A 20,525-nucleotide genomic window follows, 5' to 3' on the forward strand; every position below is an offset into this window, starting at 1 on the left:
TCAAAAGCTTTGAAAGTTTCATGATATAAATTAGAATATAAAAGGGGGGTAGTACTATACTATATCTTAAACTATTTGAGGGATATCAGATGCACGTGAACTTGTCTAATACCTCCAAGACCCAAGTCCTCGATTCCTTCTTTAGTGGACTCCATTCTCTGTGAATTATGCACCAAAAACAACTCACACCACACAAATTATTCCACAGTATCGGTAAACAAGGAAGCGAATAATAAAACAAGAGCTATTGTAGGCCGGTGGAGTCGGGATGGGCAGGCCAAACTATGGTCCGTTGAAAGAATTTAAATTTCGAAACAACTTAACTATGTAAAACAATTTGAGTTATTCGCCGCAGTTTGTATGATAGGATTAATAAATATATTTTTGTGAAACTGTAAGAGTTTGAAGGTTGGTGTTTCTCCGGAAAATGAAAGACACATTTGTTATCATTCAACTAAGAGGAACTTCACAAAATCCTTAAATAGTTAGATGTCGATATTTTCAGACAACGAACTAGCTAGCTAAAGAATCTCAAAACAATGTGCCAAACATTCAACTCTTTACCCAACCACTTTAGTACAAGTCTGGACCACTAGATGGGCATTCTCTTAGTAGGTGTTGGATATATCTGCTTTCTATTTAATGCAGAAATTTTTTATTTTCACAATGAAAATGTATAGTTTTTGTGTTTGCTATCGATTAATAAAGACACATGTCTACAAAATTTTCAATTTTCACAATGAAAAATGTATAATTTGTATCAAGCCGCCTTTGTACAAGATTCGACCACCAGATCAACATTCTCTTTGTAGGTGCTGCAGATATTTGTTTCTATGCTTTACGCATAAATTTTTAACTTTTACAATTAAAGTATTCTAATCTATATTTGCTATTGATTAAATAATTATTGCACATTTCTATAAGATTACGACTCTTTATGGGCCCGCCCGAACCATGGTGCCCCTCTTTTTATAGATAAATTAGGCATTAACACTAACAAAGCATGAAGGTAGATTAGAACATTGGAATGAATAGAAAAAGTTGAAGCAAACACATCAACAACTACCTTTACTCATTATCAACCAGGCTGGAGGTTCATTATCTCTGTGCTTGTTGTCTCTATAATGGTCTATCTGCAGTTCTGCACGGTACTTGCACAATAAGGACGCGTCCACTCTGAGCAAGGAGCCTGCCAGGTTATAGAGAGAGATGCCCTAGCCTGAGCCTCTTCTTTCACATGTGATGAGTTGACATGCTCTTGTAGTTTAAGAGACAATGCTAGGGCAGCACTAGTGGTGTCAACATGTGATGGGCCCGATAGGAACATTACATGGGCTAGGCGCGATAAAGGGTGTGTTTGATTGACCATTTTTTTGGGAAAATAGAAACAGTTTCTACAATTTTAAAATTTTCTATGCGTTTGAGAGACATTTTTGAGAAAGGAAAAATTTGACTCACGTGACTTTTTTTTCTCTATTTTCCCTAAATTTAAGAGAAACTGTTACCCACCTCCCCCATGAGAATATGTTTGTCTGAGAGAGAATCTCTCCACAAAAGCCTCGTTCTTCCATTTTGTTCAGATATATCATATATCAACTTCTCTCACTTTAAAACAACTATCTCTTCCTCTCTTGCTATTAGCTATAATCCAAGAAATTGAAGCCATTCTCGTGACTCCTAAAACAGTGATTTCATGCTTCACTTGTTCTCTAAATTCTAGGGATGAAATCAAATTGTGAAGTTACTTTCTCTCTCTGAAATTCTTTTAAAATGAAGCTCAATATTAGTTTATAAAGAACAGGAAAAATCAGAAGATGAAAATCATGGTAGATCTCTTTCATAACTGTTCATCTTCATGAGGACACAAGGTTTCAAACTGCGATCTGGTTTGTTGAACTAACATTCCTCTTTAATGGAACCATCTCGACTATCCTTAATCTTAAACTCGCTATACCATTCTCTTTCTCTCTCTTTCTTTCTTCTCTTCTCAGACATGTATCTTATTTCGGAGTTGGTGATCTCCTCCTTATCTACATGTACTTGTCTTTCATTATTTGAATTCTAAAATTAGTCTAATAAACTTGCAGGTAACATGAACAAAATAAATTTAGTTGTGGATTTTGAGAACATGACGAGATTATTATGATTGTTATTATAAATAAGCTAATTTGAAGAAACTATCACTACATAAAGGAAATAGAAATTATCACTTCTACAACTTCTCAAAGAAGAGGAGCTAGACATCAAAATTGAAATGTTGCAAACCCATTATTCCCTTCATGTTGTCTCCATTATAATCATAGTTTTATTCCAATTTCATGTGGGGTTTTATGTTACCTACAGTAGTTTTGATGGTGTATGAAGAGGAGTCATGAACTTCTCCAAGTCAACTGATTCAAACCAAGTAACCAAGATGGGATTTTGACGGAAAGGAAAATTTCATGTAACCAACCAAACCGTAGAAACAATGGAAAGGGATTAGAAAGAATCATTTTTCTGAAGAAAGATTATTTTTTTTCTTTCCCTACTTTTCTATCAAACACAACCCAAGTTGTTGGTGGATGAGCCAAGGTGGACTCGAGGTTTGGTGTCGGACCGGTATCAGCTAATTTTTTGAAAATGTTGAACTGGTCAAGTTCGACCAAGGCTAAGTCGATATCAATGATAGTCTGTGTAACTTGATTGATAAGATTAAATGCATAGTTTCATTTCAAAGGAATGTGAATCATGCAATATTTGTATATAAAAAATAAAGAGCTAAAAAACAATTACCTAACAGTCATTTCGATCGTTACTTTAAAAGTAGTTAGAAAACAAAAGAATGGGTGTTTTGATACTCAAAGTAATAGGATACGTTACATAAGGAGGATTGAAAATAGGAGATCCGGCGGTCAAGATAAGTTGCAGAAATAATATACGTGTGTAACACGTGTATGTACGTGACGGATCGAGAAGACGAGATCCGACGATCAAGAAGAATTCAAAATATATTTGAAGATACGTGAAGATATTAGAAGATATGTGAAGATATGTAATATTAGTATAATATATTCAGAATATCTCTTGTAACTATCTAATGGTAATATTAGATAGATTTTGTATTCTTTCCTAGTTTAGTAATCAGAAACTAGGAAACCCTAAACCCTAAGTCATCTATAAATAGGAGAGGGTTCTAGGATTCAAACTCATCGAGTTATGTCTGACCAATGTAACCGATCAACCCACATACAATTGTATGTGGTGATTATTAATAAATAATTATTTCTCCGTGGATGTAGGTCTTGAGTATTCGACCGAACCACGTTAAATTATCGTGTCTTTTACTTCATGTTCATATCTCCGATTATTTATATAATCGTAAATTTAACATGGTATCATGAGCAGGTTATTTGTTCGTGTTTAAGCTTCCGCTTTTCCCAACAATTTATATATTGTTGTGTCAAAATTCCAACTTTTTTTAGTTGTGATTAAATTATTATTCGATCGCTTTGTCGATTTGTTAAACTTTTCCAAGATTATTCTTGTGATTATGCTTCACCTTTAAGACGAAAAAAAAAAATCAAGTGAATGAAAAAGATATTTTTCATACGAGAATAGGAAAGAAGATATTTTTTATTTGATTTATTGGAGTTTATTAAAGTTCATCAAAGTAGCATCAACGATTTCTTCTTCAACAAAGGTATGTTTCACTTTTATTCTCGATTTTTTCGGTTATTTCTTTGTTTTTTTTCGTTTTTTTAACCTAAAATAGGTATGAAATTGAAAAAAATACCCTGGAACCAAAACAGACCAGATCTGGGTCTATTTCCGTTCTAACCGACCACTGATATCTACTTTATTCCGTTCTTTTTCAATCTGGAACCAAATAACCCGAAGTCAATGGACCTCGTGACCAGAGTCAACATCATTTGACTCTAAATATCCCTTTCATACTTTGCATACCGGGTACCTATTAGAAATTAATTGAGGGCCCATTTTCACTGGTTGTTTTAGCCCACCCAAATTAAAAAGACAAACCCTAACAAACATTTTCTTCCTTTATTTTCATGGGAGATTCTAACCTTTAACCAAATTAGGGTTTGCAATGGAAGGTACCAACCAAGCCACCGCCCTATTACTCTTGCTAACCTTAGTATTTTTCGGCGAGATTTTAGTCACCAATCGATTGCTTTCTTCGATTTGGACATTACTCTACTAACCACCAACGATTTTCCTATGTATTTGGTGAAGACTCGGTTTGAATTATTCTCGGTTTAAACCACTACCGCCGGTCACTCTCTTTCTCTAGAGTTCTCTGTCGGCTGCGAAGCATGAGCCTTAATCGGCCATTTCTGCCATTCCGAAAACGATTTTTGTGAACACTCTTACCTAGTCGGTCTCAATCCTTCGTCCGACAACAACTTCAAACCGTTTTGCTAACCATAGATGACCGGAATATCTTGTTCGCCGGAACCCTAGCTTAGTCGAACTTTCTCTACAAACCAAATTCATCACCGCTTCTTGGCCGAGTTTGGTTTGATATGGATTCTACCAACTCTGGATTTGCAGTCTCTTACAAATCACAGATGATTTTTATTATCAACTTCTGATTTGGTAAATCCAAATTTTGAGAAATTTCTCAATTTTGATAAAACCTAATTCAGAAGTTCCTAAACCCAAATTAAGTATTTGCAACAGTTTTTTTCCCCACATTATTTTGTGACGGCGACATTATCAGACCAAGTGACAGTTTGTTTGTTGTCACTGTTTGTCATCCAAAGTGACACTATTTTCTGCTGTCACTAATGTTACAATTTTGCGACGAATTAGTTATTTCCACAATTTGTCGCAACCATATACTGTTTTTTGCCACAGTTTTGTGTGACAAACTTTTGCCACAGTTTCACTGTTGGAAAATTATTTTGTGACAGACTTCTAATGTCACCTATATCCAACTTTTTCTAGTTGTGACACAATTTTTTTTGTCACTTTCTCTTCTATTTGTGACACTAAAATAGATTAATTTACTCTATTTTGACTTTTCTTTCCGGGTAAACCCGTGACATTTCCAAAGTCATACTTTGTTTATGACGATTTTATTTCTCTACCAAAATATTGGGTTTTCTCTTCAACGGAGAAAGAATTTCTATTTTGGATTTTACTTCCGGAATTCAACCCGCGAAAATTTTCATAATCATATATTTCTAATGATTATTCTCTTTCTTACCAATTATATGTTGGACTATTCCTACGACAAATAGAATATTTCTATTTTGATTTTTAATCACGGATTCACCCGTAATATTTTCAATATCATACTTTGTCTATGATAATCTTTATTTATTTCCAAGTTAAATTTTTGGAAATTCCTTTCACCTAATAGAGTATATCTTCAACGAATAGAGTATCTCTTTCACGAATAGAATATCTCTATTTTTTCCGGAATTATATCCGCGATCTTGCTCCTTTTTTGGCAATGAATTTCATGTCGACCATCGTTTTGGTTGTTCCTTATCCAATATTTTTTGGTATTCCGACAATGATTTCTTGTCGATTTTAAACAAAACAACATAATTTTGTTGTCACTCCTAAAGTTCGTACTTGACGTTTTTATACGACAAGATATTGATCATCACAACCTTTTAGTTGTTGACATTTTCTTCATACAATGACCAACTTTACATACATGAGAAAAATACATGTAGTTTCGTTGTCATTGATTTTCGTTCAACTTTTTGACCGCAACTACCAACCTTTTGGTTGTGACTTAATCATCGTTCAATCATCTTCCAATGAATCCATAATCCAAGAGTTGCAAGAAGACGGATACGACGAATCAAGAAGTATTTTCTTTTTCTCTCTCCAAGTCGGACACTTCAAAATTTACGTGCTCCAACTTGCGGGGGGGGGGTAATAGAATACGTTACATAACGTGGTTCGGTCGAATACTCAAGACCTACATCCACGGAGAAATAATTATTTATTAATAATCACCACATACAATTGTATGTGGGTTGATCGGTTACATTTGGGGGTAATAGGATAGGTCTTGAGTAGTTAGAAAACAAAAGAATGGGTGTTTTGATACTCAAAGAGAAATAAAAAAAATTGTTGAAAGAACGGAAAAAAAAAAAGTAACGCTGGTTGAACAATTTACAAGAGAAGGATTTTCTTAAATATGTTGGGCCACAAAAAAAAACAATCTTCTGGGAGAAAATGGAAAAGCAAATTTTTATCCAAGGATTTAGGGTTTATTGGTACGGTACCAATAGGCTTCCCACTTGTCATTGTCTAATAGGTAGTACCTAAAAATGAAAAAAATATCAAAAATGTACTCCAGAGTCCAGACCAAATAATTGACGTATTTTACAGATAAGTTGCTTTGTGAAAAGAAAAAATAGGTAGATTAATTTCTTTCAACAAAAAAAAAGTCTCTAGATTAATTCATTTCTATTAACTATCATTACCTAGACATCCAAATTTTGACAAATTTAGAAATTCCATTAGTTAAAGGAATTCATGGATTTTTCAACAAAAAAAAAAAAAAAAAAAAAAAAAAAAGGAATTCATGGATTTGTTGAGTGGAGAACATTTGCAACCCATCATTCCTTCTGTAGTATTTCTTGTTGTTCTCTCCCTCCCAATACCACTTGCCAACTTCAATTAGCTTTTGAATAGAAAACAGTAAGATTTCAAATCAGCCAAAGACCATTTACTATAGTCCCACGGCTCGCCCCAAATATGTCTAGGATTTGGACTAGCAGTGGACGAGTGGTAAAACATTTTCGGTGGGTTTGTAGAGCTTCCACCACGAACATAACTATTTATTGGTGGGTGGCCTCGGTTGTAAAAAAATAAACAGAGACTATCGTTTATTATTAACGCTTCGAATATCTAGAGTGGTATCTGAACTGATGACAACTTTTCGTTGAAAATGAAAAATTATAATAGTCCCACATCGTTCGCGAGAATATTGAATTACAAATGTACACTCAAACTTAGTAAGAACAAATTCCCGAACCCTGCAACCTTGTTCCTCAGCTCTGGTGCTTCTTGAGTTATGTGGGGAGATCCCACAATAAGTAGAGTTAAAAGACACTTTAATTTGATGGCTCCCCTCTACCCTTTTCAAGAACCTTGGTTCGAATAGGGAAATAAGTAAGAAAATGATGGTATACCCTATAGTGAATACTAAAAGAAATTTGTCTAATTTGGGTATTATGGAAATGTTTTTCATTAATATCTATTTTTTGTCGGTGAATAGTGTCAGATAGTAACGTCACTTTGCCACCGCACAGCAGTCGAAAACCAAGTCACCAACTACAGTTTCGAGAGGACCGCAAAAGGTACACCCCAATTCAATTCGTGCATAGTCATCAGTACATTTGGTGGGACCATTGCTGATATGGTGCTGAGGTGGATCCATGATCTCAACTCTCAACACTTACGTAGAAGTAAAGATGGGAATTAGGATAGAGGCTAATTCCCTTTTTGCTCCTCACCCTCATTGTTTCGAGCCACATAAAATTTTCATTTCACCTTTTTAACCCTCCTAACTAACCAATATGTAGAAAAATGTCAATTTGGTTTATCATTGATTGTTCTCTCCTTTCTCTTCTCCAGTTGGTTCCTTAGACGAGAGGGGGTTGCGCTTCCATGAGATTAGGTCCAACTTGAAGGTCTCATCCTTTGTCGGAGTTTGTGTGTACAAAGAGAAAGATAGAAGAGGGAGCGTATACAAAGAAAGATGAAAGGAATAACGAGAGAGCAAAGAGGAGAGAGAAATAATAGAAAAGGGTAAAGTTTGATAAATAGATATAGTTAACTATATCTCCTAAACTCAGGCTATAAATAATGTAATAATTTAAGATTGAGTCTCGGTGGAAGCAGTTTGCCACCAATATTTATCTAATGTAATTTAGCCTATAAATAATCGGAGTTTGTGTGTCCCAAGAGAAGATAGAAGAGGGAGTGATCGGAGTTTGTGTGTACCAAGAGAATATAGAAGAGGGAGCGAAAATGAAGAAAGATGAAGGGAATAACGAGAGAGACAGAGTTAACTATCTCCTAACATAACTTTTAGTCAGAAGATTCAACTGTGAGCCCCTAATCCACTTTGACTAGCCGCTATGTCGGACAATCTATAGAACCAAAATGACAAGTTGGTCACATTAGAGGTGTAAATGAGAATTAAACCTTTTTAACAGAAGCAGGCAGTAAATAAATTTAGGGGGTGCTATAGTAAAACGAAAATGACTGCTTTTTTTTTTTTTTTTTGCTTCTCCTTCAGTAAAATCTGTGTATAAAATCAGCAGGTATGTTCGTAATTAACACTCTTTCAGAGAACCGTCTCTCTCTCTCTCTCCCAAATCTCGAAATTTCTTATAATAATAATCGGAGCAGCAGCAGCAGAACACAAAAAAGTGAAAAAAAAGATCTAAATCTTCCGCTTTCTCTCTTTACATCTGAATCTTTCCAATTATTGAGAGATATTTTCAATTGCAATCAGGTAAATTTACAGTATTCACAAATTAACATTGTTGTTGTTGTTGTTTTCATTCACGATCTTTATGTGTAGTAGTATTAATCTTCAAGCATTCATGATATTGTGAATAGCATTTGATTTTCATCTCGATTTGATTTTCGATTTTTCAATTATATATGAATCTCGTTTTACGTTTATTGTTTATTGTTGATCTTGTTGTTGTCGTGTGATTTAAAATCAATGTCTTTGTTTGATTTTGTCATTTTGGAACTAAAGTTTGGATTTTTCATGCGATTCAGTTTTTGTTGATGATTTGTTGTGCTTGATTTGAGTGAGTTTCAGACAAAATACTAACAACTGATTTATACTTTTATGTTTTGATTATTTCTCAAGTCGAAATGTTGTTGTTATTATTATAAGTTTGTAATTCAATCTGAAAATCACACTAGTGAAGTATTTATTTTCTAGTTATAGTGTTGAAATTGTTAGGAGCTTGGAAAGAGTAGTGTTAAAGAACAAGAAAAAACTCGGCAGAAATCCTGTGTGGCCTGTCCTGATTCGATTTTCAATGGAAATGAAAGCACGAATCACGACAATCCAAATAGGGGTTCTGCCTAGAGTTTGCCTGATTTTTCTTGTTCCCTAGAATTTTTCATTTGAAAATTGTGTATTAACTAATCACTATCATCCGATTCAGTAATGCCCACTTTGCTTGGGTGGGTAACTAACATTAATGTCTCTACACTTGGGAGATCAGTGTTCGAATCTTACTCTTTCTAAAAAAAATAAGGTACAATAGATTCATCCATTTTAACGCGGTTTGAAATATTTATTCATGACGTAGGTCTAAACATACATGGCCTCGCAAGATGTTGTTAGTATGTTAGAGGCTTCATCCGGGGTACATTTTTCGGGATTTCACTCGAATGGGGTGGATCCAAGAAATTCACAGGGTGAGCAGCCTACAACATCAGAAGCTGGATATGTGCAGAAGCAACCTTTTGTAATAGGTAAGTACCAGATTCTGCTTTTTCATAATTCAAGCAATACTTGATATATACCTTTAATGTGGTTGTTACTTGTTAATAAAAATTAGAGCTCTAGATTTATTGAAATTGTCAAGGATATGCAAGATTAGTAAAGTAGTTTTACATTGGCTTAAAATGGGTCGAAATAGTACATGGATCCGTTTATTTATGTGGATGGAAATGCTCATAAAAGTAGAGTGGTTGGTTGTATATTGGTAACATGAAGTGTAGTAGGTTTGTTTGGGTGGGATTTGAATTGATTTAGGAGACGAATTGTGATGCTATAACTAGAAAGAATGATGTTAGGTGAGGACATGAAGATTGGTCTCACAGATAAGTGGGTAATGGGTTCTAGTAAGGTCTTTCCTTTTGAGCCAAAAGCAGGTGAGGCAAATGATTCTAAAACTAGAAGACCTAGGTGGGTGGGGCACCTCCAGTAGATAAATATATGGTTATGTATGTTTGGTTACTTTGGTATCAAAGAACATACGGGTATCCGGTATACATTGCAAACCATGAATTAATCAATTAAATCAGAACAAAGAACGTTCCACTATCTTGATAACCAAGGTTCAGTGTGTGACAGAACCGGCTCTAATCATGCGAAACATTTGTGTGATGAGATGGCTTGATGGTCCCTGGTGGGAGTGAATGTCCATAGGGACTAGTGGGTCTTTTCCTCTCTGGTCATGAGACTGGCATATCACTTGACTATGGGTATATTGCCACCTATGTTCCTATTCCATTCTTTCCAGAAATTGATGCTTCTAGGTGCTTTTTGTGCAGGAGTTGCTGGTGGTGCAGCATCTGGGAAGACTACCGTTTGTGATATGATTATTGACCAGCTTAGCGACCAACGTGTTGTGCTTGTAAACCAGGTAAGATCTGCTCCGTCTTTGCATTAAATCTTCACATTTATAGTGGTAAAAGTTGTCCTATATGGGAGAAGGTAAAATACTATCTTATAAACACATCAAGTGCTTCACTCTCTCGGGTTAATGTTTTTGTAGAAGGTACCTCTCCATTCCTCTTCCAATCTTGAAAGAAGGTTAACAATGTCGTCCATAATCCATACTCGAATGTCTACCACTTACCTTTATTTGTGTCCATTATCTAAACATTTTCAGTCTCAAAGACTCGTCGATCTGCTGCATTAGCCAAAAGGAAGCATACTTCGTGGCTCTATCGTATATGTTGTACAATTTTTTGAAATGTATTCTCTATGTTAGAACAGTATCTAATCCCCATGAAAATTGCAGGATTCCTTTTATCACATTCTGAGTGAAGAGGAAATAAAGCTAGTTCATGAGTACAACTTTGACCATCCCGGTATTGACCTCTCTTTTGTTAAATACGAGGGACGTTGTTGATAGTGTCTTCTTTAGTGTTGGTGTACATTGCAGAAACTATTTCCTGTTAACCACAAGATAGGAGTAGCCCGTGTATGATATCTATTTTATATGTAAAGAATCCTATTTTATCAAAAAATTATCCAACATTAGCTTTAATTACAAGGTATAGTCATTGTAGTTTCACTCATCAACAATTAGAAGAGAGCAGTATTAGCTCATTTTATGATGTCTTTTATCTCATGTGGTAAACCACCCTGAGCTGCAAGTGAAACACAACAGACTTATATATACACATATACACATATGTAAAGGAACGAGCATCTACAATAGATTGTAAGAATTAAAACTAACCGCTAGGATCAACCATCAGAGAATGAGAAGTTGGAAATAAAACATAAATTCGCTGATCTTATCCGCTCAACTTATTTTTTTAGTATGCAGTAAGCTTGCTTTCGAGTCTTTTAGTGCAAAAACTTGTAACGGATTCATGCTTTATGTGCTCCTATGTCTAGCTCACATGGTGTTGTCATCAGATTCTTTAGTCTTTTCTGTTTGTTTTATTATTATTCACTATTATTTCCATTCTTTTTAAATTCATTTTGGTTGGGCTACTTTTAAACTGGTTTCTATTTGTGATTAATAGATGCATTTGATACCGAAAAGCTACTGCGGTCAATGGAGAGTTTGATGAATGGAAAGGCAGTTGATATTCCGAAGTATGATTTCAAGAGTTATAAAAACAATATATTGCCATCCAGAAGGGTATGTCTTGCTTACTTACTAAGAGTATGCTTTATAGTAGAGCATCTTATATACAAAATATCACAGCCGTACTTTTAGCCGGCGATTTCCAACAAACTAGACCCGATATCTCAGTTTTCTTTCATATGTTTGTTAATGTCTTTGAAGTCTTGACACCTTCGTTATCTTAATGCTTGTCAGGTAAATCCTTCTGATGTGATAATTTTGGAAGGAATATTACTTTTCCATGATTCTCGTGTACGAAACTTGATGAACATGAAGATTTTTGTCGATACAGGTACTTGTTATTCTTCCCCATGAACCAGCCATATGTTCTTTTTCACATGGGTCTTTACACTTGGAAACTTCACCGTATTTTATGATAGTATTATTACTCTTATGGCTTTCATGGCGGAAACTATCAGTGCAGATGCTGATGTACGTTTGGCTAGGAGGATAAGACGTGATACATCGGAGAAGGGTAGAGATATCGGACACGTTCTTGACCAGGTTATCATACTTTAATAGCAAGTTCTTTCTATACTTCATTTATAGAAGCAGGAAATTTCTAATGCATTTTCAATGAACTTGTAGCTTCACGAAGTCGTAAAAGTTAGATTTTTGAAACATGTGTCGGTAACTGGTATATAAATACATGAAATTGAGATGTGCCATAAGTATATGATTGAAAGCGAATCATTGAATTGCTTTAAAATTATTATTGCATTATTATTCCTATTATATTTTTCTTGATTAAATCACGAAACTTTGGAGTTTGCTATTCTCATTCGACAAAGGCAATGCTCATTTTGTTATATTCTGTGATGCAGTACTCAAAATTCGTGAAGCCAGCTTTTGATGATTTCATACTTCCTACAAAGAAATATGCAGATATTATCATTCCCCGAGGAGGAGATAATCATGTAGCAATTGATTTAATTGTTCAACATATTCGTACAAAACTTGGTCAACACGATCTGTGTAAAATATATCCAAACCTTTACGTCATCCAATCAACTTTTCAGGTTTCACCTATATCTATCGATCTAATCAAATTAATCTACTAGTATTGCTTACTTGTTAGGCTTCAAATATTATTTGGCTTACTTGCAACTTCAATTTCCATATATAACTTTCCTGCTCTCCTATTTTCAGATACGAGGAATGCATACTCTCATACGTGATGCTCAGACAACAAAGCATGACTTTGTTTTCTATGCCGATCGTTTGATTCGTCTGGTATCTTTTGTCTTTGTACTAATTGTTTGTTTAATTTAACAATATTATGTTATAGGATTCAAATTCTTTCTTATGTTTTACTGATCAAGAATTCTTCTTATCAATAGGTTGTTGAACATGGACTTGGTCATCTTCCATTTACAGAGAAGCAAGTAAAGACTCCAACCGGTAAGACTGAAAAATCTTCATTTGTCCTTGAGTACCAATCGTAATTATGTTACTTTTTTCAATTTATATAAATTACTATCTATGATAGTCTCTGAACAGCTGATACTCGGTGGACATTGGTTGTTAATATTTTGAAAATTATGCTCTTTGTGAGGCTAACTACTTATAGAACATGAATCGAGTAAAAGTTACCCTTGTCTAGAGGACTTGACTAGTTTTCACTTTTCAGTCTGTTGTGTATGAATCATGGGATTGTTTTCAAATAGTGAAAGAATTAAATAGTTAGTAATATTAGTCTGTTCAGTTGTGGTAATCAAAAACATAAAGCATCTCTGAGAATCTAATCGACTTTTACTCTTTTGGGAAATGCAGGTTCTGTTTATACTGGAGTGGATTTCTGCAAAAGATTATGCGGTGTCTCTGTAATTAGAAGGTAATTTCAATGTCTGTTTCATTCTATCACTATTATTTGAATCAAGGGCACCACGCTTGGCTATCTTGATACTGGTTCATTTTCTTAAAGAAAATTTCATTAAATATGTTTTTCTTACTGACACCAGTGGAGAAAGTATGGAAAATGCACTACGAGCATGTTGTAAAGGAATCAAAATAGGAAAAATTCTTATCCACAGAGAGGGTGATAACGGTCAGCAGGTTTGAACCTACTGAAATTTCATTTTCTTCTTTACCTCGGTTTTCATATTACTTTTCTAATTGATTTTGATACTATTTGCAGCTTATCTACGAGAAATTACCTAACGACATCTCGGATAGGCATGTACTGCTTTTGGATCCTATTCTAGGCACTGGTAATGTTTTATCTCATCATGGACCTAACGGTTTAGACGATCTGTTAGCAACGTCAAGATTCGTTTGAAACCGTTGTCGTTGTTTGGTTAAAATAATTGAATCACTGTTAATGTTGTTTATGTTATTCTTTTCGACAGGGAATTCTGCTGTTCAAGCTATTTCATTACTTATACAAAAGGGTGTACCAGAAGCCAACATCATATTTCTTAATCTTATATCTGTAAGTAAAATCTACTCCTCCATATGATTTTATTCGAATAATCAAACCAACTTCCACGAGATTATGCATTTTTGTTCTAGTTGTTTAGATCTATAATTTGAAACTAGTTCTTGTCTATTCTAGGCACCTCAAGGAGTTCATGTAGTTTGCAAAAGCTTTCCAAGAATCAAAATAGTAACATCTGAGATTGATATCGGTTTGAATGAAGATTATCGTGTCATCCCGGGTATGGGTGAGTTCGGTGATCGTTATTTTGGCACAGACGACGATGATCAACTAGTCATAGCCTAGATATAAACGTGGTGATTCTTTATTCTGTAAGTTTACAGTTCCTCTTCCATTACAACCATATTTTTATGGGCGATTAAATTTGAAGAACTCCACTAACTTTTGTACTCCTACCTCATCTTTATCAGGTTTTAAGGGCCGAAATTATTCATTCTTATTTAAGAGTTGGATGATTCTCCGAAAGAAGGGAAGAAACGGGTAAACGTACTATCAGTTCCTATATTGTTGATCATCCGTTCTAAATTAGTTATAACTTCGACTGAAGTTTTTAATGTTTCAATATCGAAGTATGAACTATTAGAACTATTATCATCTGATGTTATCTTTATTTGTTTTTCTTTTCTTTTCGAGGTGAGTTTACACATTATGACAATACATGTAGCGAGAAAAACTTCAAACAGGAATTCTGAATTCCGTCCTATTATTATTGATATTTCTTTTATCTTGATTATATAATAATCTTGGTTTAACTTTTCATTTCATGTCTTATTTTAGACTACAATCTTTTTGTTTGTTCTAAATGTTATGTTCAAATCAAGTTTAAGATTTTAATATTCCGTATTTTAACCACGCCACAGGCTTTCAGGAAAATGGAACTTTTACCAAAGGCAAAGCTCTCTCCCAAAATAACTCAGGTGCCGTCGTGTAACATAAAAAAAACTGTCATTTTGAAGAAGAACAATTTTCAGGAGTACAACATGAAAATTGTAAATTCTGTCAAGTTTCCTGAGTAACATGACTTCTTTTTTCTCCCTTATCTCCAACCACTAGCTCCGACAACCGCTTCCTCGAGGTTTAGGGTTCAGTGAGAAAGAGAGACATTGTGAGGGAGAGAGACACACACAACGAGAGAAAGAGTTAGAGCTAGAATGAGAGAGAAACACAGTGAGACTGTGTGTGAGAGCGCGACGAAGAGAGAGAGAGAGAGAGACTGTGAGGGAGAGTGAGAGGGAGAAAGACAAATGATGGTGGTGGTTGGAGTTGGTGATCGAAAGAAGAGATATCATAACGAAAGATTTGTTAAAAAAAAGTAAAAGTCGACGTGAAGGTCAGATTGTTTACGACTTTTAGTCGTTATTGATAAGAAATGATATAGTAGAATTCGAAAAAACAAAAAAAAAACGAAAAGAAAATATCTAATGAATTCTAATCAAAATTTTGTATTTTGAAAAATATTTTCAAAAATATTTTGTATTTTGAAAATATCTTCAACAGACCGGGACTCCGGCGAATGGAAACCCCTTCGCCGGAGTTTCTAGAGAGAAAGAGAGTGAATTTTTTTTTTCCTCTTCATGGTGAGGTGGAGAGAGAGTGAGGTGAGGTGGAGATAGGGTATGGTGAGGTGGAGAGAGAGTGAGGTGAGGTGGAGAGAGAGTGAGGTGAGGTGGAGATAGATTGAGGTGAGGTGGAGTGTTTTTTTTTTATTTCCCCTTAAAATTTATTTCCCCGGAAAATCTCTAAAATTCTTCATATTCCATTTAAAATTTCACACTCCGGAAACTATTTAGCTTTCCCCAAAACGCTGGCCTTTTCTAGAGTCCATGGAAAAAAAAGGCTCGATCCACATGGCAAAGGGCCAAAGGTCTTTCGTTCTCCCCAAGTTCCCGACTCATAAGGGCAAGCTCTATATCTCTCCCACACTTTCTCTGTCTATCATCCAAGTAGTACCTAATTTCAGTCATGTCTATATCTCCTTCATTTCGATTACTTTCCCCCAAAATCCCATTTCTTCTCCAACCCAAATCTCCAATCTTCAAAATTATATTCCACTCCCCTCAATTTCCACCAAAACCCTCTTCTAATTTCTCAATTTCCATTCAAAGATTTCCCACCAAAACCCATTCTTCTTCTCCACCTTCCTCCTCTGTTCCTTCATCTTCACTTCAACCCATTGAAGATCTCCCAAAAAATCTCCAAGAAATCATAACCCTTTTCCAATCAGTACAAGATTCAAAAGCTAAGTACGAACAACTCTTATTCTATGGTCGAAAACTTACTCCTCTTGATGAGCAATTCAAAACAAATGAAAACAAAGTTGAGGGTTGTGTTTCTCGAGTTTGGGTAAGAGCTTATCTTGATGATTCAAATAAAAAAAATGTTTTTTTTGAAGCTGATTCTGATTCATCTCTTACTAGAGGACTTGCTGCTTTACTTGTTCAAGGTCTTTCTGGTCAACCTGTATCTGAAATTTTGAAGGTTTCACCTGATTTTGTTACTTTACTTGGTATTCAGCAAAGTCTTACTCCTTCAAGGAACAATGGGTTTTTAAATATGTTGAAATTGATGCAGAGGAAAGCTTTACAGTTATCAATGGAAGTCGAAAATGGTGGTAAACCCTTAAAGGTTGAATCTTTAGATGTTCAAAATCAAATTGAGGGTGAAACTCAATCTGGGTATTCAAATTTTAATGATGAGAGTTTGAAGTTGGAGAAAATGGAAGATGTTGAAAGTGGGTTGAATTTGTTGGGTAGCAGAGGAGAGAGAATTAAAGAGATATTAGAGAAGAAGTTGAATCCTATTGACCTAGAAATTGAAGATATTTCATATCAACATGCTGGTCATGCAGGTGTTCGAGGAAATGCCAATGGTGAAACTCATTTTAATGTTAAGGTTGTGTCAGATGAGTTTGATGGGAAGAGTTTGGTGAAACGACATAGACTTGTTTATGAGCTTTTACAAGAGGAACTACAGAATGGATTACACGCATTATCAATCGTAGCGAAGACGCCAGCTGAAGTTAATGACAAATGAGAAAGATGATAGGATTTAAGGATAAGATTATGAGAGGTAACTCTTTTTGTTTGTGTTCTTGTTTTTCTTTACTTATGGTTGAATCTTTAATGTGATCATATCTAAATTATTGCTTTAAGCGGCTTAAAAATATGACGCATAATGAACATTTGATATCTGAATTCGTAAATGAGTTATATGTTAATAAATCGTATGAATTTATCGAACTCGATTTGATATATGTTTTGTTGTGTTCTTGCTTTATTTTCCTATACTGGGTTTGACGTATGATCTTTATTGAAGAATATATTAGTAATTATGTCGTCTTTGTAATGGAACTATAGTTGTAAGTCTTGTCAAAGTAAACTGATATAACGATCACATTCAAGACTCTTTGGGGTATTTGTATGCTGCCCATATTAGACTAGGATAAATTCCACCCATTGCCCACAAATGGTTTTTCGGGTCGTAGTTTGTGTTTGAGATTGACACATATTAAAGACACTCGTCAACATAGACCATGTAAACAATGGCAAGGGAGCTTCAACCTAGGAGAATCTGGTGCTGTTAAGTCCATTAAAAACTTGAATGGCAACATAGAGGTAGATTTTGTGACTTCTGAAGAGAAACAAATATAAATTCGAGAGTTGAAATGGAATCAACCTAGTGTAACGAGATTAAGTGTATCATCTACGTACTGGGGTTTATGAGTAACTACATTAAAAAAAGAAGTAATTAGCTGATTTTTTGCCCGAGGGTGAGGGACTCCTGAGTCATTATGCTGGCTCTGGTCTCAGGTGTGGCTCGAGTTTCCGAGGTCCTAACGCAACTACTCAAACTATCATCTTGAAAGTGCGGAAGAATAAGTGGAGATTGGAGAACACAGCATCCTCTGAAATTTTCTTGTATATAATTTCATGAGGATTTGCATATGAAAGGTTGTTGTATCATTACAACAATCTTAATGAAGTAGAGGACATCTAGAATCAAGACAGTAGAAGTAAGTTAGGATTTAGGAATCCTGTGTGTCTTTGTGATCCAACTTTTGGTAATTACTAGGATTTAAAAACCCTACTACAATATTCATGCATTTTGTGAAAGGTCACAGGAACCGGATAGTCGCTAGTCTCACCTCTTTATTCTGCAACTCCGAGCAACAAGAACACCACTTGGTGGACTAGTCATGTCTACCTGACACCGACCGTAAAGCCAGTACGAGAAATGGGCTAGCCCAAGACTAGCTCTCACTCGAAAGGTTCCTCTGATATTATACCTTACTCTATCAGTTAGAACTTGTTTTTGCAGCTCCGCCGATAGATTCAGTGGTAGGTAAACCAAACTTGATATCATGTGAACAGATTCCAGTCTTGTTTCTCCTCTTCTCTGAGTAAAAGGTTGAAGAGCTTGAGTTGCTATAAGCCTGTCACGAAAGTAAAGCTCTATATCTAGATACTCAAATCTTATATCAATTTTCTGGTTTGGGTTTGAGAAATTTGCAAGAAAGGTAAAATCACCATTAAAATACTCCGGTGAATCAAGGTACACAGTGTTAAGACTTGCAGCAGTCGCGTCGAATAAAGGTTGTTTTGGTTTAATGACAAGGAAGACAATCAAGATAGCAACTCCGGTGATGATTAGTAGAATGCTGAAAATTATAGAGATAAAACCGCAACACCAGACGGCAGGGTTCGTTCGACGAGCCCGAAGGAGGGCTTGCTTTCTTGATTTTCTGACAGTGGGGTCTGAATGTGGAGGTTGAAGATGATGATTCATAATTTGTCTGGATTTGTTAATTTGATTTAATGGATTTGATTCAGTTTCTTTTTGGGGTGGGGGAGGAAGGGAAAGCATCTTAGGAGAAGTTATTGGGAAGAAAAATGAATGAAGCAAGGAATGACTAATGGAGTTTAAATGGGTTTAAGTTCTTTTTTTGTAGATAAATTGAAGAAAAAGGAAGAAAGACAGGACTAGAAACCAAATAAAAGAAGCTTTGGTAGAGAGTTATGGGACCCAAAATGTTGTTTTGAGATTGACAAAAGGAGTAGGGTTTAAAGTGGTGGTGGAATTGCTTTGCTTTTGAGACTTGAGAATTGTTCAAGAAACAAGAAAGTTGTATTCAAGTGCTTAGTTATTAAGTACCATAGACAAATAGCTGGTGGGTGCCCTAAAGTTTTCTCATACCCCTTAGATGTAAAACTACATTCAATGTTTTTGTTTAGGCACTACCAAAACCCTCATACTTGTTCTGCCTCAGTACATTTTTGTATGGCGTAATTGTGTGGGCTTGCCGCTTGCCCAGGGACCGTAAAGCCCATTACTCCATCTGTGGGTCAAGACCCTTAGCACGAGTTGCTGCACGAACAAGTTTTCCAAACTCAAAATTCCTGCCCCAGTACGTATCCACCGTGGACCACGGGTACCTGCAGCCCGATCTCGACATTACCTTGCCTTAGAACGGTTCCATCGCAAGGAACAAGTACTTAGAGCTTGCTTGGGGCTTTAACTCTCTCAAGCTTTCTCATGTTCAAGTGCTTGTTCTACCTCATACATAGTTATTTTTACTGATGTAACCATGTGGATTTGCCTCTTTCCCATTGGTTGAAATTTTAGTGTTAAAGCCCGCTACTCTACCCGTTTGTCCAGATACGTAGCAACTGGCACGACACAAGTTCCTGAAACTTGATCTTAACATTCCTGCCCTAGTATGCGTAATCGTGGACCACGGGTACCTGAAGCCTTATTTGTGCATTACCTTGCCTCAGAATGGTTCCATCGCGAGCCATATGTACTTGGAGGTATCACCATCGGTTATGCTTAATTACCATCACTCGACATCATCGCGTAGTCATCATCATCATTTACTTCTTGGGTGCGCATATTGGCGCACCCCAAAATTCTCTTGGGGCCTCCATCTATAGGTGCACTTCGTACGACCCAAGAGGCGCCCCCGAGCACCCCCTCTTCTTCTTTTCTTCTTCGTTTGTTCTTCTTTCTCTTTCTACATTGAAAATGGTTCTTTGATGCTCATAACATTTCCTGTCTAGTTATGAAACAACTCCTATTAGAAACAGATCTAACCCCAAACAACACTCTTCGACGACAGATTTCTGAGCTATATCTAACTTCACCTAGTAATCCAACCAAAATATTTCGACGATAGATTTCTGAGCTATATTTAACTTCACCTAGTAGTCCATCCAAAATCTTGAAACTGTTCAAGATTCTCGAGAACCCTAATACTTCATAATCTAATTGGTCTGAGGGGCCGCACTTAAAAGTGTCGAGAATTAACATGGTTAAACACTTTTGCTGGACCCCTAGAGAAATTTCGGGGTGCACCTACATACGCACTCTTTGGAAGATGACATTGTGCCTGGCCACTCTCCCGAGTGAATCCCGATAGGATGACGTGGCTGGCCGTTCTCTTTCTAAATATCGGCCACGTCACTCCGCCGGGACTCTCGTTGGAGAATGGCCAGGCATTC

General features: G+C 35.8%; 3 protein-coding genes across 3 annotated transcripts; 2 read left to right on the top strand and 1 right to left on the bottom strand.

Annotated features, from left to right (window-relative positions):
- The first annotated feature begins 7,934 nt into the window (after positions 1-7,934).
- Positions 7,935-14,787, top strand: LOC147560530 (uridine kinase-like protein 3). Its single transcript, XM_086662692.1, has 16 exons — positions 7,935-8,488; positions 9,309-9,474; positions 10,279-10,370; positions 10,752-10,821; positions 11,488-11,606; positions 11,787-11,883; positions 12,016-12,095; positions 12,416-12,610; positions 12,741-12,824; positions 12,932-12,992; positions 13,365-13,425; positions 13,553-13,646; positions 13,729-13,801; positions 13,940-14,022; positions 14,146-14,339; positions 14,439-14,787. Exons 2-15 carry the CDS (start codon positions 9,321-9,323, stop codon positions 14,311-14,313), a joined length of 1,431 nt encoding a protein of 476 aa, XP_086518818.1. The 5' UTR covers positions 7,935-8,488; positions 9,309-9,320; the 3' UTR covers positions 14,314-14,339; positions 14,439-14,787.
- A 1,086-nt stretch (positions 14,788-15,873) lies between these two features.
- On the top strand, positions 15,874-17,267 carry LOC147560531 (sufE-like protein 1, chloroplastic/mitochondrial). Its single transcript, XM_086662693.1, has one exon. It carries the CDS (start codon positions 15,991-15,993, stop codon positions 17,059-17,061), a length of 1,071 nt encoding a protein of 356 aa, XP_086518819.1. The 5' UTR covers positions 15,874-15,990; the 3' UTR covers positions 17,062-17,267.
- Positions 17,268-17,926: 659 nt separating this feature from the next.
- Positions 17,927-18,922, bottom strand: LOC147560532 (uncharacterized protein At1g08160-like). Its single transcript, XM_086662694.1, has one exon. It carries the CDS (start codon positions 18,889-18,891, stop codon positions 18,169-18,171), a length of 723 nt encoding a protein of 240 aa, XP_086518820.1. The 5' UTR covers positions 18,892-18,922; the 3' UTR covers positions 17,927-18,168.
- Positions 18,923-20,525: the final 1,603 nt, after the last annotated feature.

Source organism: Eschscholzia californica, unplaced genomic scaffold, assembly GCF_041429995.1.
Source record: "Eschscholzia californica isolate CP2 unplaced genomic scaffold, dmEscCali1.0.p SCAF_2, whole genome shotgun sequence".
NCBI lineage: Eukaryota > Viridiplantae > Streptophyta > Magnoliopsida > Ranunculales > Papaveraceae > Eschscholzia > Eschscholzia californica.

Bases quoted from the DNA above. Each gene is read 5' to 3' on its own strand.
- LOC147560530 (XM_086662692.1), top strand. From the start codon at position 9,321: ATGGCCTCGCAAGATGTTGTTAGTATGTTAGAGGCTTCATCCGGGGTA. The intron at 10,822-11,487 runs GTATTGACCTCT...TGTGATTAATAG, and splicing joins GTACAACTTTGACCATCCCG to ATGCATTTGATACCGAAAAG. The intron at 12,825-12,931 runs GTATCTTTTGTC...TCTTATCAATAG, and splicing joins CCGATCGTTTGATTCGTCTG to GTTGTTGAACATGGACTTGG.
- LOC147560531 (XM_086662693.1), top strand. From the start codon at position 15,991: ATGTCTATATCTCCTTCATTTCGATTACTTTCCCCCAAAATCCCATTT.
- LOC147560532 (XM_086662694.1), bottom strand. From the start codon at position 18,891: ATGCTTTCCCTTCCTCCCCCACCCCAAAAAGAAACTGAATCAAATCCA.